Source organism: Rhopalosiphum maidis, chromosome 2 (assembly GCF_003676215.2).
Source record: "Rhopalosiphum maidis isolate BTI-1 chromosome 2, ASM367621v3, whole genome shotgun sequence".
Taxonomy (NCBI): domain Eukaryota; kingdom Metazoa; phylum Arthropoda; class Insecta; order Hemiptera; family Aphididae; genus Rhopalosiphum; species Rhopalosiphum maidis.
The window spans coordinates 74,758,773-74,785,685 of record NC_040878.1 but is presented as its reverse complement, the minus strand read 5'-3'; the positions used below and the strand labels follow the sequence as shown (position 1 = coordinate 74,785,685).

Below are 26,913 nucleotides of genomic sequence, written 5' to 3'. Positions count from 1 at the left end.
AAGTATTAAAATGATTAGTTTTAATTACCTATGTTACAATACAATCTTACATGCAATTTTAATAAATACATATTGCTGTCTAAAAGATGAATAATATATTGATATTTACTTATAAATTATTATTATATTTCAAACGGTCTCTTAAAAGGCCATTAATATTGCGTAATTACATTATCATAGCTGTAAGAGGTTTTAAAGGTTAAATAAAAATTATTTTTTAGAAAATAATTCATCGGCCACGTTGAGTTTAACTTTGTATACCTATAACCTACATAGTCAGTTTGATGAAAATATAATAATGCATATATCTACAACCAATGAGTTACATTGAGAAATATTAATCTCCTGAATTAGCTCCCTCGTGAAATGAGCTAAAATTAAATAACACTTTATAAAACATTTATAAAAAAAAAATATATATATATAATATTTAATTTAGTTTTAGTCGTAATGTTGTGAGACATTTAATCAGTTTGTAATCTTTATGATATCGATACGCGTTTTTTTATTATTGCCGAATGAATAAGTATCACATCATATAGTTTTTTATAACATAATTTCTATGAACTTTACTTCAAATTACCTTAAAAAGTACTATTTTTAAAACACTCTACTTAAAATAGTAATACATTTCAAAAATGGTGAGGGCTGACTAATATTCGTGATGTATCTTGATTAGACAATGGGGTAAGCGATGACGGGCAACAAACATTGCTGATATCACTGGAGTTTGCTACAGGGCTAATCAATTTTCGGAATTGGAGACGCAACGACATAAAGGATAGAGTGGTAATGAATTTTAGTTTTCCCTAGAGTTACGAGAGCCACTGCCGCCACTGGTTGGTGTATTATATCATTTATACGAATACAATCGGCAGTGGTCTGCAAAACATATTATCATCTTATCCTGTGTGGACAGGTCAAATTTAATCAGTTTTAGTTATTGTGTAATCAACTATTTGCGTTCGGTTCTGTATGGTTACAGTCATCATAATTCATTGAAGGGTATGTCATGGAGCCAATAAATAGAGGCTGAAACATAACACTCATATATAAAATATATATACACGTAAAGTATGATATAATTTGTTATTAGGTTCTCGCAGTAGGTATTGCGCACGATTATTAACGATTTATATTTTACTTAAATATTTCATTTTATTTTTATTTTGGTTTTAAAAGGTAAAAGACATTTTCAAAAAAGCACTTTGAGAACTATTTAATACCATTATGAAAATTATTAAAACTTAATAACAACATTGAATTGAATAATAATAGTCTAGCTTATGATAACAATAATTTGAAAGTTCAAACGACTGGAGGCGAAGATTTTAAGGCGGTGAAAGTTGTGAATATTTGAATTATTGACTTTCCGTGGGTTAGGTTGAAACTTTACTAATATAGGAAAAGAATAACAAAATATGATATTTCCTTTTAACTTTCATCAAACTTGACAATTTAATGTTTAAATTAAATTACTACATAATCTCCATATAATTTAAAATCTTTTTTAAGCTTCATAAGATAATGTGAAAATATAATTTTAGCAAAGTTTACGAAAGATATATAGAAGGAAGAAACCTTCGTAACGTAAAAAATATAAACTTATTAAATTAATAAAAACCAGATAAACCATACATTTAATGACTTCCATTTATTTGGTTTTATATGTGAAGTAAAGTATCTTTCATTATTTGTTTTTCGTTTTTAATTTAGTATTATTTATAATATTATCTTTAATGAAACCATTTCCAGTGACTACAGGGTGGCTCAACTTTAACTAAAATGCCAGCATAGCCTTGGACGCAATCAGTTTTTCCGTTAAGGGTTAAGGGGAGGGCACAGCTCTACTATGACTAGTAGTGGACTCATAAATATTTAAATTTGAATTTCCTGACCGGCAATCCCATAATCCTTACCCTTCCTTCATGCACCTTCTCTTCACCACATCTGTACTTCTTTATCTCTTTTCCTCTTTTCCCTCATCTGCATCACTAAATCGTTCTTTCTCTTTCACACTTTCCCTTCACGACTCATTCTGCTTTTACTCCGCCATTTTTCAATGTTCTCTATCCCGTTTGCAGAGTGACTCATAAATAAAATTCTCAAACGATTCAAATCAAATTAAAATGTTCATAGTTTTGTAATTTATTGTCTCTCATAATAATAGTGGTAGCAAGGAAAATGGTGGAAACAATACCAGACTATTATACGTCATATTCTGAAGTAGTGGCAAACAATTATTTTCTATACAGACGTGGAAAACACAAGAAAAAAAATAATAATAATAATAACAATTATTATATTGTCAAGCCGGTTTTACAGTGAACGTTGAATAAAAATTTAAATCATCTACATATTATTAAAATAAATAAAGTCAAAAGTTACAAGTACAACGTAAGTACATTATACGTATATGAACAAAAATATAGTAAAACGATATAATATTATAAGTTTTTATAAACTTTAAATAATATCTAAAAAAAAAATTTTAATCAAATAATATTTAATTTCAAATGTTAGCTAATATATCTAATATTTTTAATATTCTTTTTAATATTAATAACAGTAATTAATACAACATATTTAAAATTTTATTTTAGATTCTGAGCAGATAGTGATCAATTTTATGGTTTAACAATTTACTTCTTTTTATAATTATTGTTTGTGTGTGTATTGTGTAGGTCTGTGTATAATCACTTTTTGTAACATTAAATATATATTCAATTTTCAACGTTGATAATAATTCCTAGCAAATTGTATCTATTAGGTACTTCAGGAGATCAACAACTATAAGTAGTTTTAAAAATAATGGTTTAACCATTTGAGTTTTAAACTCAAACAAAAAAAGCAGGAAAGTAGGTATCACTCTAACTGTACAGTAGGTTTTTCATTGAATTATAATAGATATTATGTTGAATTAAAATTATAAATCTATAACTAAGTATATTTTATGTTAAAATGACAGGTAATATCTAAAATCAAATTTAAATACTTTGAAAATGTCATTGCGTATAATAAATATATAAGAATATACGTAAAAATCTCGAATCCCCAGTAAATAAAATTATAAGGCCATTAGTATCAAGTATTCAAACCTCTAATAGTAAAATAAAAAAATATAAATTTTTAACTACAAAATAATTTTCCAAAATGTAAAAACTAATTAAAATAAGTTTCCTGTGAAATTTTTGTTTTGAAATACAAACTAAATCCAATTATCTACTAACAACCATCCTATACGCTGAAATTATCAATATTTGTATTGCTCCTAAAAGTAACGTTTGAGACACACAAAAATAAGCACATAATAAAACCAATACTCAATACATTTGTCCCTTCTCTTAAAATCTAAAAAAAAAATAATTTTAACACAAAACTAGGTATTTATGAGTGGATGTATTATTATTTTCTAGACAATATGTAACTATCATTAAAATATTTCGTGCTATTTATAAACATTTCAAATTGTATATAGTATTACAAGAAACACAGAGAAGATACGTTATTATGTAATTAAAACTGTAGACTACATTATGTATTCATAATTTTCTGAAGTTTTTAACTCGAGTTTAAAGTTTTAAAATAAAATTAAATGTATCATCTAAACATTTTAATAATAATGTATTACGTTGTAAAAACGTATATTCTAGAGTAATTCACTATATTCGTTGTTAAACATTTATAAAATAAATGTGAATATTATAAGCAACTGTTTTATACCTGGTTAAATTTTTTCGGTATTATTTCATAATATTAAAGACAATTTGCTAGGTTTTAATTATCCATTACATAAGTGTTCTAAGTAATTAAAATATAGATATAACTGAATCAAAATATTTAATAAATATGACAGTTAGCCCATTCTATTCCATATTATCATTACAATGAAAAATATATCTTAGATATTTTTATTTATAGCTGTAAGTATGTGTAATTTCTTGATGCAATTCGTGTTTGATTTCAAGATTATCCTCTTTTCCAAATTGTATATTATATTGTGTGATTAATCAGTTCACATATTAATTCACCCCAAAACCACTTGATTATTGTTTGAGTGGGATGAACGTAGCTCTTAATAGTACTCTACAAACTATAGAATAATATTATAATTTATATTATAGACTACAATTGCATGGGGGTGATTATTACAAGCATTGAACAACGTTAAAATTAACTGTGCACATTTTAATGGCGAACGATATTCGGTCTGATACAAAACCAGAATATCATTATTTAAAACAGAGGCTTAGAATTACTCATGGACTTGAATTGCGTGGAAAATGACTTTTAATCAGGAAGGTGTAAAATAATTTTATGACTTGAAAACTTTGGACAAAATATTAAAGAAGTATATTTTGTAAAGAACAATATACTGGAAAACTTTTAGAATATTTTCTTAGTTATACTTTTTACGCTTCCAAGTTATCTAAATAACGAACAATTTTATTATTGCATAATAAAATTCAGCGATAAAATAAATAATCAATTTAAGTACTTAAATAATTTAAAACAACAACACAATAATAAAAGATGCGTTTATGTTTTGCTAAACTGATAAGTTTTTAAAATAAAATGTTGGTACTTAATTTAAACCTTGTCATTATTTGAAACAGAAAAATAATATTTTACGAATCACTGTAGTGTTTTAGAAGAAAAATGTTGACATAAACATCCTATAAACCACGTCTTTGTAGTGTTGTTTTAATAAAGAGTAAATTGGTTTTTATTATTATTTTACATAAAAAAATAAAAACGAATGGGTGTTAAATTAAGATCAATTCGTTATAGTTAATTGTATTATTAGTTGATGAATGTTTCCATGATATGTATTATTATGTTATATGTCAAATATTTTAAAATGATTTTTGAACTAAAACTAAACAAAAAAATTTATGAATTTAAACAAAAATTTTTAATTTAATATGTTATTCAATAATTATTATATAGTTTATATTAAATTAGAAAATCTGGATTAAATAACATAATATTTAATTGAAATAATACAATAAATGTATAAAAAAATGAATATTATAAAAATTGTATTCTTAACTAGCTGTACAAGTACATGCCATAAATACATAATATAATATTTGTAGATTTATAACTAAATTTCTTTTATTTAAAAAAAAATTTAATTATCTAAAAATTATAATATATATATTTATTAGGTACAACGATGAAATAAAAATATATAGTCGCTGCTCACTGAGACTAAATAATTAAAAACCGTTTTTATATCAATATGGTGATCAATGTACATAATTTTATTTAATATATATTTCCAGATATAGTATAAGAAGTTAATATAATAATTTAGTATTTAAATTATACTAAGGAAATACCCTCAAGTTCAAGCACATTACCATAACAATTTTATGAGGATATTTGGAGATTCCTAGTTGTGGATGTATTTTATATTTTAAAGGCTTAATCCAATAATTATATAGGGTATAAGTTAATATAACAGTTATAATGAATTATATAGTAATTAAATGTATAATGACAGCCAATAAATATTATCCAGTATGACAACTAGGAAACACTAGGGTGTGGTAATTAAGTAGATATTCAAATTTTATAATGAGAAAAAATAAAATGAAGACAGATTAATCTTTAGCTTAAATTTTTTTAGTGAAATGAAAAAATTATAATTGTACAAAAAATAAGTGTAAACAAAACATTGGAATATTTTGTATGTATCATGGTCTACATAAAAATAGCTTACATACATTCTATGATTAATGCTGTCATTTTAAAATAACTAAACAACAATGACACGTGTCAACTGTAAAAAACAGTAAACCTCACTCTTAAAAATAATTTGATACAAGAAAAAAATTATAAATTTTAATCATTGTATTCTAATAATTGTAACAAACATTTTAACACTGACGTAAAAAAAAAAAACACACTGGAAAATAATATTTTATGTTTAATCAATGATTATTTTCTTTTAACTACAATCTTAATAATATATCAAAATACTATATATTATTAAAAAAATTAAATTGAAAATAAATCAAATACGTATGCCGTATAATTATAAGTTATAAGTTATAACCTACATCATTACTATATGAAATATATGATAACACAATATGTGTTATTAATGGTTTTTACAACAAATAAAAAAAAATATATTTACAATACCCTTAAGATGTCGAGTTTTAAACAATAATTAATAACAAAAATAATTTATTACCAGACTACAAAAGATTAATTTGGAATAAATATAACTCCAAATAAAAGTATTATGTACATATTTATTTTCTTTAATGTATGCAAATATAATTTTTAAATGAAATAAATCTAATTTTAATTGTTTATTGCACCAAGGTATTTTATATTAGTGTTAAATTTAAAAATAAAAACAATTACATGCAATTTAATGATAAAAATAATTACTGTGTATGGAAATAAATTATAATGCAGATAGCAATTTGTTTATTATAATTCTTTGAGCGATGACCGCAAAGGTCGCAGTTAATTTACTATTCCTATTGATGCTCGGGTGAAGTAAACACGAAATATTCATACTATATTTTACGAATGTATGATAATCGTTACCATTCATATGAGATTACCTATGCGTATGTGTACAATAATATTATTATTTTTGTAAGAGCGCATAGATGGATAATAAATAATATAGCTTGTTACTTATAGATGGATCAAAATAAATGTCGAGATTCAATCAAAGTACTCTATTTATTAGTTTTAGCATGATTCGATTTTACCCAAATTCGATTTCATTCAAATACACGAGAATCGCATACAATAAAAACGAATTCAATTACATTACAGACGAATTTTTTTCGAAAGTCGTCTGTTTAAACTCTGTCATCCCAGTAACATTACTACGCGGTGGTACTCGGAATAATTTATTTATTTTTTGTTTTTTTTTTTTTTATTTTTTTTTTGTCTTAAACTTGTAAATAATTTCTTTGTTGTTTATTATTTTACAAAAACACTTCTCGTTTATTTCGCATTAATTAATAAGTTTATCGAGTTTCAAGAAAACTGGGCGATGGGCTCGTTGAACTAACTCGGATGGGGAGCAGTGTAAAAAAAAGAAATACCACATCGTATTTTAAGTAAACAAAAAAACAGAAAGAATTTTCATGAAGTTTTCATTTCTGTTAGGGTATAAATATTTGTGAGTGATTCAGTCTTTAGAAATCCGTGGTATAAATAAGCAACTGAATACTTATTCTTACCAGTACAGACTTATTTTATTACCAGTCCAGACTTATTTTATTACCATATAGGCCACGTTTTAGGAAAAATGTTAACAGTATTATACGTGACCGTATCATTATTATGGAAGTCGAGTAATCTATTACAATATAGCTTTACATTTATTGTTATTATAGAGTAACATGTGAAATTTCAAATAAACACAAATCTAAATTTATTATTTTAATAAAACATAAATTCAAAACCTTTATCCACGGTAATACGGTATCTTCTCGTACAAATACTATAGATATAAAAATACATTATACGTATAGAATTAAAAATAAAAGAATAGTTGCTTCACTATTCGCTTTAAAATAATTTGTATCCCTATATTTTATCTTCTTGTATCATTTCTCTATAATTTCTTTAATGCGATGCTCGAAGTTTAAGATCAACAAAAATTAAATTACACTAGAATACTAGATACATAATTTCGGAATGTAGAAATTGAGAATTTAATTCTTAAACATTGAAAAATATTCTATAAATTATGTTGTATTTTTGTCTTTTTTTGGATTTTTTAAAGATGCCTTTATTTTATATACATTACAAATGTCTATGAATATAATCTCACAGTGATGTTTTAATTATTTCATAGTTTTTTTACGCGTATAATGTTGTTATTAAACACGTCACACCATGTCCTAATTATACGTTGGAAACAAAAATCAGATGATTAATTACTATCGTTAGGTGCCTGCCATTGAATTGACTGTCAAATTTAACACTAATTACTTTTTTCTTTGATGAAATTTGAATAAATCACATACAAAATTTGAATTTTATTTTTAAGCAAATAACAAATTTGTTTACAAGTAAAACAATATTACATTAATACAATTTCACTGTATAAATCAATACGTCATTTGAGTACGTAGTGCCTGTGATTAAGCCGGCATTTTCGATAATATCTTTTCATTATTTATTTTACTGCGTTTAAAATATCACATGAAAGTATTAAATGTGAATACTACCCCATAATGAGGATTTAATTGAATATTTCCCTTGTAATAATATATTTTACTATTACTGCATCTGGATCACAGAAATAAATTTCAATTATTTTTAAAAAAAACATGGAATATAGATAAACATAATATTATACGTGTCAAAAATCGGAATCTAAAATTGTAAGTGACCCGTTAATTAAATTGGATTCAAATATGGAAGATATTTTAAAGTCATTGAACTTCATAAGGGTAGTCGTTTCGAAGATTTCAACAAAAATTAAAAACTAATCGAAATGAAACACTTGAAAAAAAAAAATATCACATAATTTACTAACGAAATTTTAAAAATCAAACAAAAAAATTAGATAATGTTTGAACAATAAAATCTAGGAATTGGTGTAGAAATAACGTTATACCTAAATCTCCGAATGAAAATTATCTCGCTATCTTACAAACAATTGTCAAACATCTAGATAGTATCGTTATAGTCTTTGAAGAAACCATAATAATATTATCTAGTTACAAAGATCCGATAATTGCAGCGAAACTAGATACAATTAAATGAGAAGAAACCTTATACATACATACAAACAAAGCGAAAAAGATAAATGCGAATATCTTGTCGAAAGATTGGACCACTAATAGCAAAATATTTACTTGAACGTCTAACCAAAGAAAAATAATTTTCTGTTCAAAGATGAGACCAATGGGGCTAAATCAAGTAATTACAAATGCTGCACTTGAACCAATAATGCAGATTCATAAATCACCAAATAAAGTACAGATTTCTACATTTTACAATCTATAATTATTTAAAATGCTTATATAACTTATATATTGTCTACTCTTTCTTACCAACATTTGAAATAAATAATATTATATTATATCTTTGTTTAATTATTTTAATATTAGGTTCTTATATATGGTATTTTTTGCTTATATTTATGGCCCACGTCGTATTCATAAAACTAAGACAAAATAAAATATCGATTATTATTAATTATTGAAATTATCTCTCGATTTAATATAATTTATAAGCGAACAAGAAAATAAAATATTTAGATAATGTTAACACATTATTTTTGAATAATCATTTTTGTTTGAACATACTTTTTTTTTAAATATGAAACCCTTTTTGGAGCTCAAATCTTTTAACACTGCTTTAAATAATAAATATCATATAATAATCATAACAAAATCATGACTCAGGAAAAATATCGATCAAAATACTATTGAATAAAATAATTATTTAAATGCAATATATTCCCAATATTAATGTATGTAAAGCCAAAGGTTGACTTATATTTATATGGAATTATATAATACATTATTCCGTGGCATAATTAGAAATACTAGATCATATATTCGTTCACGCCAATTATGTTTATCAAAATAAAATATGGAGTTTTATCAGTTTATAGATCCCCAAGTGGTAACATAATTATATTTATTGCAAATATATCCACAATAATAATCAATATAATTAATTCCTATAAACATATTATGATAATCCTTATAGAAGATATAAACATAAATTGATACTATACTAATTCAATAACTATTTATTTAGATTTAATAAATTCCTAACTTCAATCAATATATGATTAATTGTCCAACACAACCCATATTCAATAGTTGTATCATTCATATATTCGTTAAAGACTCTATAATCACTAAACACTATCCATTATTTCTATAATAATTACAGTGTTTTACGGAAAATCATAATACCAATGTCAATAAAAAACCATATAAATATATATATTTTTATGAATTAAAAAAAGTAATTAAAATAATTGAAATTATATAAAAACAATTAAATTATCCAAAGATGAGTTAGCACCACTAACAAAAATATTTTAAATAATTGCACATTTTATAGAAAAACAAAATATAACCAACAAATTCAATGGATTAAAATAATTTAAATGTACATTTTATTTTTATTTACATTTTTACCACCAATACACAAGGGTGAGAACAAAACAGAAATTAATAACTATAGATCTATTAGCCAATAAAATATTTTTTTTTTCAAAATTACTCAAAAGAACCATTAAAAGTAGATTATTATCTGATTAAAAAAAAAATTCAATCCCACCAAAATTTCAATATGGATTTCAGAAAATAATTTGAACCAAATATGCCATTGCACATCTAATAGATATATACAAACCTCAACTAGAAAAAACAAATCACTAAGAACCTTCTTAGACTTCAGAAAAGCTTTTAATTTAATATCTTTCATAAAACACTTATATATATTTTTAAATTTATCAAAACAATTCTTCACCTAAAATCATACTTAACTAATAGAAAACAACAAGTTGGAATATCTAAGATTTTAAGCGACACTACTACAATAATTAATGGAGTGTTTCCCAAGAGACAGTTTCATCGTCCATTTTATATTTAATTCATATGTAGCTTCATTAGGTAATTCAAATCATTACGACAAACTTTTTTTCTTATGCAGACGAAACGGTCATACTTATTTCTGGGACTTGTTGGTAAGAAGTTCATCATAATGCCCAAACAGATAAGCGTATGATGATAAATATTTTATTTTGAATTAATAAAATAAACAATACTAAATCAAATTGTAGTGTAGCCTTTATACACAATAAAAAAAACCCAACCAAACTTCAATGAAATAAAAATTTACGATATAAATAACTACAAAATTAATAATTGTACAATGTACATGCAATGTAATTGATAAGGTAGAATAAACGAAAAATTTAGGAAAAACTTCTATTGACCAGCCCCTAAAATGGGACGCACGTATATATAACATTAGTATAAAATACAAATATTACACTAATATATTATGTACACTAACGTAAGAAAAATATTAAATAAAGTCGATTCTGTACATGACATAGCTTCTTAGTGTTTAAAGCGATCTCGATACAGTAGGAAGCATTGAAACATAGAGAGCACAGAAAAGATAATAATTAAATAGCGTCACTTGAGTTATTATATCGACATAATATTATTACAAACAAATTTATAGATCTTTTCAACACATCAAAGTTTCATATTTGCCTACGCGTTGCGCCGTTTATCACAATGTAATAACAAAATTCCCAATATTCCCTCTTCATTTTGTCGTTTTACTATTATTCGTTTTATTTTCGAACATTGATTAACCATCGCTCGCTAAACCTATTCCATGTGATTTAACTAAAATAATTGTAACACGAATGTCCTTAGAAATTATTATAATTTCAAGATTATAATTATTTGTATTGAAATAAAGATTAATTTTAATAGTGTTTGGATCAATGCATTATTTATCATTGGTCATGGTTATTTACTTATATATGATATGTTATTATAATTTATTATTTTACAATAAAAATACTTTAAAACAATACAATTTTTAATCTTGTAACTTATTAGAACAATCTCAAAATACAATTTAATATTATAAACGTTGTTACATATTATATAGTACACATTTTGGAGTATTTAAATTGTCTGTATCAGACGGGAAATTTTACTTCATACGATACTCTACTATTAAAATCTTGTAGCCTAGTTAGTTTACAGCATCTTTTTTCGCGTGAAAACATCGCGTTCGCTCCGCGAAAACTTATTCAAATAACGGCGATATTCAAACAGTATTCGTGTGCGTCGGTATCATAGAAAACTTGTATAACACACGTGACCTCAGACCGAAAGTTTTCTGGCAGTGCGACATTTTCGGTCGACTGAAGACGAACCTATAATATTTTGTATTATCGAGCATTTAATCTAATGCGAATTTCGGATTTGATGAATATAAATATTATTATTTTACCTCATTATATAATAATAACATATTATGTTCGTTAATTTATTAAAACACGAGCACGGTATTTGATACGAAAACAACATTATTTTATCTACCGGCCCCATAAATGGTCATGGTTATTGGTTATAAACGGTTACCACGTATATAATAATATATATCATTATATAATATTATGTGCATATCACGGTTGCAGATCTCATTTTTCCAAAAATTATTAGGTACCCTTACAAGTATCTTAAAATAAATTCTGCAAAACAAAATATTTTAAGTAAAAAAATGAATGCATAATTTATTTAAAATACGTATAATGGTTGTTATGTCCGTTTTCAGATATAATTGTATACCTACTTGTATTAAAATATATTAAGCAAATAATAATAGTTGTAAATCATAGACCAAAATAAAAATATAGGCAAAATATTATGTATGTAATGGGTGTTATTTACTTTCTCAAGTATATCTCTGTTGAACTAATATAATAGTAATTTTGTATACTATCTTAGATACGCGTTCCTAACAGATACGTTATAAGCGCTTATAGACTATAAAACATAAAAACGCATTTCCCAATAAGAATAATTGACACGTCTGTGTTTGTATTTTTGTGTGTTTCAGCTGAGCGAGGACTTGGGGTACCGGATATACTCGGCACTCGGTTCGTTCTACATACCGTCGTGTATCATGGTGTTCGTTTACATCCGGATATACTTCGCGGCCAAGGCGCGTGCGCGGCGGGGCATCCGGAAACCGCCGTCGAAGCCGAAAAAAGGGGCGGCCAAAGCTGCAAAGGCGGCCGCCGCGGCGGCCGCAGCCGCGCAGAGCCCGTCGACCGTGTCGCAGACGACCAGTTTCATCACGCGCCCGTCGCCGGCCAGCGTCCCGCTGACCGCGTTCCGGTCGCCGCCCGCGACGCCGGTCAACACCACGCTGCCGGTGATCGCTTGCGACTACGCCAGCGACGCGAGCACTAGCGACGTGAGCAAGGACGGCGACAAGGACACGCTCAAGGTGTTCACCACGCAGGGCAGCCGCCGGCTGACGGTCAACGGCGACCTGGGCGGCGGCCGGTGCCGCGCGTCCAGCGTGGCCGTGGACACGGACATGGTCAGCGAGCTGGAACCGTCGTCGTCGGACTCGGGCAACGTGCAGAAGTGCGGCGCCGTCAAGCCGGTCAAGTCGCGGCTCTGCAAGCCGATATTCGGCGTCGGCCGCAAGTCGGCCAAGGCGGCGTCGGCCAAGGCCAAACGGGACATACTGGACACGGGCAAGGTGTCCATGGCCTGCCGCAGCGGGGGCGGCGACGGCCACCACCAGTACGGGTCCGGCGCCTCGAACGCGGCTCACGGGGGCGCGGCCGCTGACCCGGCGCCGTGCCAGCCACGGCCCAAGCCCCGAGACCCCGAGCGCGAGAAGCGGCGCATCGCCCGGAAGAAGGAGAAGCGCGCCACGCTCATACTCGGCCTCATCATGGGCTCGTTCATCGCCTGTTGGCTTCCGTTCTTCTTCATGTACATACTGAAGCCGCTGTGTCCGGTGTGCTACATACCACCGCAGGCGTTCGCCATCGCCTTCTGGCTGGGCTACATGAACTCGGCCATCAACCCGGTCATATACACGATATTCAACAAGGACTTCCGGCGCAGCTTCCGGCGCGTGCTGTTCAAATGATGAAATCGCCGCCACACCGATCCGGACGACCGGGCCGCGGTCCCCGCTCCGTCGCCGCGCTCGTGCGACAGATCCTCGTCCGCCCGGCCGTCCTATTCGACACGCGCCATCGTCGCCTTTTCTTCTTCTACTCATTGTTCTTCGTATCCTTCATATTCTCGTTCTCTCGTAATCAACATCATCATTATTAATATTATGATTATTATTACCTACTATTGTTATTATTACTACTGTTATCATCGTTATTATTATTTATCATATTGTATTATATTCTATATTATTATTATTATTATTATACGTACGTGCAATACGATCTATCCGCAGAAAACTTGTCTTCTCGCGTCTCCCCCCCCCACACACACACACATCCGACCGCCCATCACTAGCCATCCGTAGACACGTACGGAATGTAATCGCACAGTTCAAAATACAAAAAGTGAATTGTGTATCCGTCGTAATAAAACCATAACTATAGCGATCAAACATAAATACGAATAGCGAATCAGTGAACTCTTCTCCAATTCCACAGTGGGATTCGAAAAAATTGTATTAAATATGAAAATATATATAAAGGTAATAATATTTTTTAATACCTTTACAACTACTACACTCGACATTTCAACACCAACCACGGGCAGATTGCGCAACTAATTTCAAATGAGCACTGCGAGTGCACATATACTCGCTAATGTACACATACATGTTACAGTTATGCGTGTAAAACGTAGTCGGTATTCGCCATTTCGGTATCATAAAGTAATATGTGGCGTAATCAAAAAGGCCATTCCGTGTATAAATTGGGTTACTGAATTACGAGTTACGACGTAGAAATCTACAAAATATATTGATCGTCAATATCAAAATACACGCATTCTTAAAATTTTATTTTTCCTTTTGAACAGTATTATATTATTCTAAAAAATAATTATGCCATTTAACTAACAACCAATTGTTATGTTATAATACGTATAATATTAATATATTATATTTTGAATTATACCTATTATCACAAATTAACGATTAACCAATACAAAAAAAAATCTTTATGATACACTAATATAAATTAAGATTATAATCATATAATAAAAAAAATTAAATTATTTTGAAAAAAAAAACACTGACTTGAGTTCAAAATGTATAAGCGTAAGCTTATTAAAAATTAACAAATAGGTGATAATAATTTAAATACAAGTTAAAACATTGGATTACAAAAGTTTTGTTATAAATCTTATTATAAAACAATATAACTAATAGTTTAAAATTCAATCTTTTACTTCTGAATCTATTTAAATATTATTTTTAGATCCGATTAAAATATATTTTAGAAAACATTTAATGTTCAATTATTCAAATTCCGTGTTATAACTTTGAGTGTATTATTGAAAATGGATACAATTAATATAAATTATAAATTATTATCATAGTTATTTTATCTAGGAACTCTTACACAAAATTCTAATAAATATTGTCAAATAGCCTGTTTTACTATATAAAATAATATTTCCGTATAATCCAACAAACCAGCAAGTAATGACTAAAAAACATATAATACAAAATAAATATTTTAAAAACTATTGAATTATATTTTTATTTTTATCTTTTAAATTTCTAAAGTTTTGAAGATAGATTCAGTAGGAACACATATTAAGAATGTATTTTAATATAGGTATATTATTAAAGACTCCGAGTGCACTTAGATAAATTGCACGTTTTTATACGCAATAACAGACACGGTTTTATATTGGAAAATTCCCAGAATTCAGTTTTCTAATAACACATTAAACAAAAATAATATACATATACAATCGCAGTGTACAAATACAAAAAAAACATATAATTAAATAATATTTATATAAACATTAAAATTGTTTTAAGACATATAGTACGAAATTTAAATAAATTATTTATTAATATTCACCAAGTACCTAAATATTTGATTGATACGTGTAAACATATTATTATAAATACTTCGATTTATGAAATACTAAATTGATAGTTTTAATTAATCCCGATACTTTTTAACAAATTATTAAATTATCGAATTATTTAAATTGACCATATATAAATTCATTTTCCTAACTTGATTATAATAATATGATGTATTTAATTTAAAAACAAATTGACTAGTCCATTTTTAGTTCAAAACTACTTATTTCAAGGTATTTAAAATCGCATTTTAAAATTTATATTTTATAATTATAAGTCTATTGTTTATAACTTATAATATTTTTATTTTTATAATTTAATCTTGTTTATATAAAACACGGACAATCAAAAAAGAATTTCAAACTCATCCTGACTGATGTTGATCAATTATAAATGTGTTACGAATAACAGAATCGTGTTAAATTATTAACATCATTAAATAACATTTTTATTAAAAGATTACTTATATACCAAGTAACAGCGTGCAACATGACATGTAGAAAAATATGTTTATTTGACAATTTAAATGTGTACATATTATACGTACATTATACATGTTATCCGACCAGTTATACCTCAGTTGTTTATTTGCTTCACTTCTACAATATAATATCCTAGCGAAATAAAAAATGGTTGAATAATATGGTTAACACTTATTCATGCGAAACACGTCACTATATATCTCTCGTGTTGGTTTATTTGTATAAAGAAAAAGCAATAGTAATAACAACTCAAATAGAAATCATATTATATTTCTTTATTTTGTTTTGAATTTTGTACACAATTTCTACATGGAATAATCTAGCAATAATAACGACAGAAAATTCATTTTAAAAATATTTTGCATTTTTACTGGTATTGAAAATTAATTTTCCGAAAACCGTGAGATAGATAACCGATTTGTTTATCTTCACACTGTAGATCCGTAGAGACACAAAAATAACGGGCTATTCAGGTTATGTGAAATATCCGTGTTGCCGATCACGTATCCCATCACAATGTTTACATCCATTGAATGTTGGTTTTTCAGTGTAACCTTTATTTGCTTACGCAAATGCCAAAAATAACAGAAATATATTTCATACGTCCCTGAAGAATACATCCTACTAAGTGAATAATTCAAACTGTCTACATTATTTTTAAACGTGTTATTGTGATTAAATGTATTGTAATAATTAGTATTGTTATAAAATAAAATATATCACAAAAAATATGGTCAAGAGAATCAACTGAATGAATGAACAAAAATTAATATAAGAAATTCATATTAATATTATATTATATTTGGTGAATTTTACTAAAATAAATAACAAAACTTTAAAAATTAATATTAAGTGGTCAAACACAGGTGATTATTTTAGGACTTGTTTAAATATATTTGTTTATAATATGTAAAATAGTAGGTACACTCTAGTAGGTACATTGTATTAATAGGTATGTGATAAATTTAATTTTTGAAATTGTTACATACCTAATTATAAAATTATTATTATTCATTTTTTTAACATTTTCACGCATAGGTATGAATAAAATAACCATAATTCAAATTTAAAATGCTTTAATATAAGAATAGAGAAAAGAAAGATTCTTTTATTATTTATAATTTTGTTTTCTAAACCAAAGTAATTATTTGTTAAAAATAAATATTTATTATTATTTTATATATTCAGAAAAATAAACAAAAATATCTATTGGTTAAATTTTGAAAGATATTGATCAATAAAACAAGAGGATAATATAAACAAATAAAAAGTCTTTTAAATGTTTTTATTTTTAATATTTTATTAGACTAACCGAATCTATCTAATGTCTTATATTTTCCTAAATAATCACTGTTTGTTTTATTTATAAATAATGCTGTATAGAAACAAAAATCATAAAATAAACCATATTCATTGTAAATAACGCCAATTTACAAAAATTAAAACAAATGAATATAAATAGGTACTTACTTAAAACGTTTTACACGCAGAGTAGCAGAGTATAATCTATTCTTATTCAAAGAAGTGTATGGTTTGGTGTGAAAATTTCTACTGTGGTTTTTGTTTGTTTTTGCTTTCCAGTATAATATTATTACATGCATGTAGATAAAGTTAAACGCAAGTTTGATTGCATCCCATTAATTAAAATATTCATAATAATGTTTAATTTTATGTATAAAATACGTGCTTCAAATTTGAGAACAAAATATAATTGTATGTATAATTTTTGTGTTAAAATAAATTTAAAAAAACGTTTCGAACTCTATATTATTCCGTTCGCTTTATTGTGGGTCCAAAAACACAAAGAGGACATTAACGCTTGAGCCTCAAATGATTGTTTATATAATATATATATATACTGGATTAAATACTAATATATTGTCCTGATATTATTAAAAAAAATTGTTAACAAAATAGCTAATATTCTAAGCATATAAAATATTAGGTAGTTATTTTATTTTTCAATTTTACTCAATTAACATTAAGTCCATTGTATATAATTTATTAAGGCTTATGATATTAAGAAAAACAAAATAATATTGAAAAAATACATTTCTATATTTTATCGCTAGTGTTTTGTACGAATTATATTCTAAATTAGATTTTTTTAATTTATTATATATTTACGAATACTACTGATGGATATAGTAGAAACAATGATATCTGCCCTAATAGCAGTTAGTATAAGTACTTATAGTAAAATTCTATGTACATATACAAACATATTTGATAACTAAACAGTTTTCAATATTTAAAACAAATATGTTTATTATGATATTTGATTATAGTACTCAAGATTAAGAATAATTACATTTATATTTAGTTCATTCCAAAATTCTAAATTACCGAAATCATGATGTACACACCTACTAGTCTTTAAGTTCACGTTATTTTGTTTTAAAAATGACTCAATCACATTGATACTATTTAAAGTTATATAATTCATATTTTTAGTATATTATTATTATATTGTCTTCCATTTATTCCTATTTAAAAAAAAAAATATATTAATAGGATAATATGTTTTTACAAATTTTATTTAAACGTAAGTGAAATGTGTTTGAATTTCCGACAAAAACAATGCATTTTAATTTAGGCAATTTAATAAAAATAATTGTTATATTGACAAAAATGTATTTATCTTAATATTAGAATTATAAATAAAAGTTATATTTACAGCTATGGTTAATATACATTTATTATTCTCGCTATAGAGTTTATTATTGTTTAAATAGCATTGGAAATTATTATCATTATTATTATTATTTGTATTATTATTTTTCGTATTCTAATTATTATTGTTATTATTATTATTATTATTATTATTATTATTATTATTATGATTATGATTATAACTATTATTATTATCATTATTATCAAATATAATAAAACAGTTACAACTATTGAATTTAATAGTTACTTTACATTTATATTTTGAACTACCATGTAGATTAAATTAGCTAATTAACAACTGAACGATATCGTCGAAATTTTGAGTGATAAAAAGTGGATAGACAATTGAAAACTATAAAGAATAACAAGACGAACAAAATAATTAAACAAAATTTGATATAAACCTAATGATTTCTTTTAATTGTAATAACTAAACAAAAAACATCTTTTATAAAAAACGTGCATTGTTAATAAAAAAAAAAACAATTATAGAAATAGTTCAACTGAATTATTTTTTTTTACAAATAAAACAGTAAAATGCTATGATGGTATATTATAGAATATTATTTTTATTTTTAATTAGATTAATATTTAGCTAAAAGTTTGAAACACGTATATGCTGGTTTAAATACCTACCATAAGATACCTATACGTTTTCAATAACCGACATTTAATTAAAAGTACCTATCTACAAATACGTCATATTTAAAGTATCTTATTCATATTTCAAATATGATAAAATATTGTATTTGTACGTCTATTAAACATGCAATGGTTAAATTTGGAACAATGAAATTAAATATATAACATTTGAAATGAAGAAATAATATAAGTATGTTTAGGATATTTGAATGTATTTGTTTAATTTATTAAGATAGTGTAATACTGACATTTTATCATTAGTATTTATAGGTATTTGTATTCATTTTAATAATCCTGTATAAACAATGTATATATTTTTTAATAATTTTAAATTTTGAATACAATTCTTGAAACATTTTTAATACAATAATATTAATTTCAACTTTGAAAATATAACTTAAATATTAATATTTATTGTTTGTACAAGGATTATATACACCTATATTTATATATATAATAAAAATAATATACTTATCTAAAAATTAAAATTATTTCTTTGGTTACCAATTCAACATTTTCTCAAAAACCAAAATTTTGTAGTTTATTTATGAAAAAAATTAATTTTATTGTTATTTTAAAATTCAAGCGAGATTTTCACAAAAGATGGATTCTTCATTCAATTTTTATAGTGATTTTACATACTAAGGTACAATATAAGATACATCCGTACATCTATAATCTATGTATGCTGACAGTGGAACTATAATATATTAACTAAATATATTAATATAATATATTTTCAGACATATCCTTCAATAAATTCAATGATTCAACTTTCAAGTAGAAAACTATATTTAAAAAAAATATGATCTTTATATTCAACTAAAAACAAACATTTTAAATGTTTCAAGTACCTATAATTATTATTTATTTACAAATTGGAATACAATATAAATACCAAGGGACACTTTATAGCTTCGCTTACCTTATTTGCGCTGGATAGTGGTTGTTGAGTTATTAAATTGAAAAGAAAAATTATAACACCGAAAACAAACAACGCTAGCTAAAATATCTTCTATAGATTGATAGAATGGTTGATAGTAGGTTATCATTACGAATTAAAAACTTTATTACTTCTCTTTTATCTCGAACAAATACATTTTGATAATTTATAAATGTGCAACTTTCTATAAAATTGCTCGATAAATATAATTCAATAGCTATTAAAGTAATTTATTTTACTTTCAATATTATGGTAGATTGATAAATTTTTTCCGAAAATTTTAAATTTATTTTATTAGAAATATTCAATTACATATTATAATAATATACAATTTTATAATATTATATCAATTTATTGAACATAAAATTTAATAACATATTTCTGTAAATACCGTAAGCAGTAAAAATAATTTGATAGTATAAATATATAACATTTTAAATGAACCAAAAATGTCATTGCGTATTATAGTAAAATTCATGATGATATAGCTAAAGTTTTAAATTTCCACGAATAATATTTTTTAAATTATAACAAAATAATTAATATAGTTATTTATCGACTACTTATCGTGTTTATTATTAAATAGAGAAAATTCATCAAAAAAATAAACAAATCTTAATATCATGAAACATATTTATCATATCCTCAGGGCACAGTGCTTTTAAGTTTTGTGTTGCACGATCAGTGGAGTTATAACAATATTAATACATAAAAAAATGTTTTTTATAATATTATGATATTTATTATAAAAATTATAAGCATCAGCATTTATACGTGCAAAAGTACACCCCATGAAAATCACGCACTAGTACCTCTTTAAATAGGTACATTTCTGATCCCGGTTCCTTTTTATAATATACGTGATAACATTTTAACCATGCTTTTCTTTCTTAACTTATTATGTTTGTATATATTTAAATTCTAATTTTGAATTAATGTTGTATGTTTTAAGTCTAGCGTCCATTTTTAAGATGTTTTCATAACAACATAAAATTAATTATCGATCAAGTGAACACTATTTTATCGACCATTTATTTAGATATTATATGCGCGCTGCTAAAACATATCGTATCAGAATATTCAAAAATGATGAAGTTCGCAAAATATACGTTCATCCGAAAGCCTCGTTACGCCGGAACGTCTACGTTGACTGGACAACATTGCTTCATGAATTAATGAATGCGACGTAAAAATGGTTTGATCAGGAAGAGTTAAACGTTTTTATAATAGTCGATGAACCCTCCCTCCTCACATAACTATTAAGAATGGCCAACGGCAAAAATTATCGTGATTGCCCGTTCGTGAGTAGCGTAAACAATGTAGACAGAAATTGTGTTATAAAATCTGTCACCACAACCGTAGTGTAAACTCAACACCGCAGTTAAAATTTGGCAGCAACGGTCCCGATTATGTAATATATAATTCCCAACAGTTTTCCGTGATATTTTCAGTCTTCGTTCAATATTTTGAAGGTATTGGATCCTGCTATTTATCTTTGTAAAAGTTCACGCAACTTATTGAAAATTGCGTAATAATTTATTAGGTATATTGAAATCAAAACATCGTAAATATAAAATTATATTCCTAATAAATTATTGTATCTACTAGTATAATAATACTATGACTGTATTTACCTAATAATTGATTATGATAAAGATACTTATGTAATTATTTGTTCATTAACTTTAGCGTATATCTTTACAATAAATATAATTTGTACAATTGTACAGGTTTCACTGCAGTAATAATACTTGATCATAATATAGCGTGATAATAGACCAATTGTAAAACTGTATAAATTTATTAGTCTAGATTCCCTCCCTCCCCCTTTAATTATCAATCAGTTAAGATTAAATCTCTACACCGCATTCTATAAAATATCGTCTAGAATAGTTCCATGTACAAAAACGGATATTAACGAGGATTTAAATATTTTGATATTTTAATATTATCAAAAAGAAAAATGTTTGTACAAACCTTTTACCATATTTTCTATATTTTCTATGGATTTTATTTTTCGATCAAAGGGTATTATTTGAGAAATAAATGGAATATATTTTGTGATTGTATGGAAAGTTATTGATGGGAATGATTGCATTTTGTAAGGTTTGTTTGTTTGGTACTAGTTTTTTTTTTTTTTTTTTGCTGCATTCCATATGGACATTAGGACGGTTACATAAAGCAGTCATTTTGTTTTTAAATTTAGTTAAAATTGTCATTTGCCAATACAAAGATTTACACATGGAGTTTATTTTGAGTCTTTGTTTTTTATATAATCCACCTACGCCACAACGACTAGGTCGAGCATTAACAAGCCTATACGTAAGTATATAAAAACTATAATTATTTGGTATTTTTATAATTTTATTATTCTAAATCTATGAAAAATAATAAAACCAGCTTTAATATTCAAAGATAATTCATTTTATTATTTCTTTCTATAGGATATTATAGTATTGTTTTTTATATATTAAAAACAAAATATAAAATATGAATTCCTGTAGTTTTTACTATCCAAGGATATTTTGATTACAATATTTGTAAACCGTGATCTCAAAAATAATGTAAAATTAATTATTACAAATTGTATTGTTTATAGAGGACTAATTGTATTCATTTTAATAAACAGGTTTTGTGTATTTATGTATTATTATCAAATTGCATTTAATTTTGTTGAGCGATCACCAACCTATATAATTTCCGGTAAGGCGATGTCGACACCTTCAGGTCTACCGGATTTTATCCACTATCCGTTTATTCCGTCAAACAAATACAATACCACTTTTACACTCTATCTTTAGGCATGTCAAGAATGATTTATGGCCATACACGGTGGAATGGATGTTAGCGATCTCTTAGCATAAATGAAGCGTCATCAGCCAAAAGGATCATCTCCTCTACCTACATAGAAACACTCATACACAACTGGTGAAATAATTGATGATAACAAACGGCTATACGGCAGACCCTCGGGAACATATACCTGACATCGTCGTTGTCATTTCAACACTAAAAGGAATTTACTGTCTATTTTGCTCAATAATACTATCATTTTAGGATTCAATAAATTACAATATGATGGTCATTGTTTTTTCTACGATATATATATATATATATATATATAAGTACCTATTCCTAACAAACAAATGATAAATTAGAATCATGCCAATTTAATTGTTCCTAAGATGTATAAGCTCAATAAAAATGATATAAAAATGATATGCTTACACATACGTCAAACATACGTAGTTTGAAATAAAAAAATAAGTAGGTAATAGCAACTGAACGATTAAGGTCCATTAAGTATAATTTATATTTATATTATACTAATATTTTCAACTTTATAGTGTGATAACGAATAAATTACATTTTAATATATGGTATAAATTATAGTGGAAAACAATTTTATAAGTTTAATATGTACCTACTAAGTGTAGATATTTTTTATATCATCTTTTTTAAACTATTTATATTTTTAAATAATTTGTTTGTTTTTATAAAACACTGTTTTAAACTATAATTTTTTTTTTTTATTAGTAAATGATAATTATGAGAAAAGTATTTTTCTTTTAACAGATCTCTATTAATAGTAATAATAATATTGTTTATTATGATTATTTAAAATAATATAAATTAATAATAAGGTGCATGTAGGTACATAGTCAACATTTTAAGTTAAAATGTTATCATATTTTATGATTTAAGAATTAGGATAGGTAGCATGTATTAATAAATGTTTTGGAATTGTATACATGATATACGTAGTAGGTATGAAATATTGATGGCCAACCAATATTATGTGTGGAATAAATAAACGAAAATACGTAATATTATAATAAACATAAACTACAGAACAGTACATATACAGATTTTATTTTATAGAAAAATAGTGTTCGGTTCAATATGGTCAAAAACAAGTCATACGTAGACTTCTTGTGTTCCAATATACCCTTTTTTATAACCTATTTGCTTCCGGAAAATGTATGCAAAAAATCGATTATTTGAATACACTTCGTTAATATACGAATATGTGGTATATTCTTATTCTTGTTTAGTAGTATATACTAACTATAAACTACAGTTATACAAAGAAACTAGCTGATCCGACTTACGTTGTATTGATTATAAAGAATTTTTTTTTTTTTTTGTCGGCCCCTGACCAAAAATAAATCTATGGAAGCACTAACCGACCCTAATAATATGTAAATATGGCTTTGATAGCTTTTAGAGTTACTAACAAGCACAATCGTTTATATATATATATACATATATATAAAATGCTGATTTTATGCTTTAAAACTGAATACTGCAGACTATATATTTATTAAACATTATTTAGCTTTGATTCTCATTCAAGTATATAAAATATATATATATATATATTATTTACATATATTTAACACATATTTAACACATAGGTACTAGAAAATATAAATACTTAAAAGTTTATATTTATAATATGAAATATGACTGACGTGTAGGAAGAGTGATGGCTAGAATATCGTTCTTATCCAACGACTGAAATATTAATGTTGTAAGTACCGCAAATTAACAAAAACCATTTGTAAAACTTATCAACGATATTCAAGTATAAAATAACTAGTTGAAGTACACTCTAACTATACATATTAGTTGTTGCCTGTTTCATAATTATTAAAAAACTAACTTGATTATTTTATAGAATAATGTTATCAACACATTAAATGTTTCATAAGTATGTAAATACTGTATAAACATTAAGCAATCTATGAAAAATAGTTAATCAGATATATTTTTTTCGTTAAATTTACAATTAACAAACAGCTAGGTACCTAATTATCATGAAGTGAAATATAAACAAAAAAAAAATGAACAAATGGGAACCTACTGCTTTACTATAAGTACAGCATATAGATGTCAATTCTATGGGGCACTGTAATGAAGTTGTTAAATTTAAATTCAACGCTATATTATTGTATACGAAAAACAGTTCAGAGCGGAGACAGTCTGACAGCATATTATGTATCACTAAATACATTTCATAATGTGTTTTCAGATATTTCTATTAAAGTAATTTATTTTACTATTAGTATTAAAATATTATATATAAAAATAAATGTAGTGATATTTAGATTTGATTATTGCACAAAATATATTTTTCTAATACTGAAATATTTTATGTGTTTTAATAAAATGTTGTTAAAATATATTTACATATTAACATACTTTCAACTAATTAAAATTAAATTCATAATAAGCAGCTATGTGCGTTAAGAAAAGTTTAACGTATTGTATGAAAATAAGCAACTATATAGTCTTCTTTTGTTAAAATGTTGATTTATTGTAATCTTAAAGAATCTGTATACCATTATAATATATTATACTTAAGTTTCTAAATTTAAGTATTTTGTTTTTAAACCAAATTCTTAAGAAAATAAGTACTATGTGTATTTTCTTAGTTCGATTATAGTAATATTGTTATGAAATGAAAAATAAAACGTACACGGTTTTAAAATCATGTATACATATATACCTACTTAAATACTAAAATCTATAAATATAAATTCAAATTTTTCTATGAAAAATATTCATCAAGTAGTTATAAAAATAAAAATAATTCCAAATTTTTAATTTATAGTATTGTATAAAAATATTGATTGAAATATTATTTGTTATAAATTATATTCAGAATTCGATAAAGAATCAGAATCTATTAAATTAAAGTAGTTTAAAATCACAGTAAACAGTTATATATTTCGCAAGGGTATTAACTTATAGATAAAGATAGAAAATTCATTGACGATAATTTGCACAAAATGTAATTTTTGAAAGCGTTTTGTAGTTAATGCAGTTATTAAAAAACTATACAGTAACTACTAACTATACACAATAAACATAAAAAAAATTGTTTATTTAATACACATAATAATAGTTTTAATAGGCAATAAAATTAGTATTATTAATAAAGAAATGAATAATAATTAATAAAAATGAATACAAACTGAATTTAATGGAATTAGTATAGGTAGTAGGTACCGTAATAAAACGAACATTATATTATGAATGGTAATAAATGATTACGGCTTGGTTGTTTTCATATTGCTATCTGAGAGTTAATTTACGTTATTTATATTCAAATTTACTTTATACCCATAATAATTTTATTTTAATTTCTTAAATAATTTTACTTTTAAATAATTGAATCACTTGTTTGCTGACTATTTAGTGATAAGTGGTTGTTTTAAAATAATGATAAAAATTAAAGATACCTATTTTCTTTATGAAAGTTTATCGAAATTACGTTATATTTTAATACAATCCGTTTCAAAAAATGTATAAGGAAAATATCTTTATTGAATCTACGATGACATTACATTCGTAAATATGTTCGTTATTTATATTTGTTTATTTAAAATTCTTTTAAATTATAATAATATTTTTTCTAATTGAAAAAAATGGCTACAACATCTATGTGATACAATATAAATGAGTGTTTACTGTTAAGATATTCAGATTTACCATTGGTTGTGGAAAAAAATAACAAATGTTTATTGAAAAAATTCATCAAATCCAACATTTTATAAAAAGATTCAGTTGAAATGCTTTGAA

General features: G+C 25.7%; 1 protein-coding gene across 1 annotated transcript in view; it reads left to right on the top strand.

Annotated features, from left to right (window-relative positions):
* LOC113551842 (probable G-protein coupled receptor No18) overlaps positions 1-14,589 on the top strand; it is a 138,077-nt gene extending 123,488 nt beyond the window's left edge. The window contains exon 3 of the mRNA XM_026954371.1: positions 12,607-14,589. Within this exon, the coding sequence (XP_026810172.1) occupies positions 12,607-13,659 (1,053 nt within the window). The 3' untranslated portion in view covers positions 13,660-14,589. The remainder of the gene's footprint in view (positions 1-12,606) is intronic.
* The last annotated feature ends 12,324 nt before the right edge of the window (positions 14,590-26,913 follow it).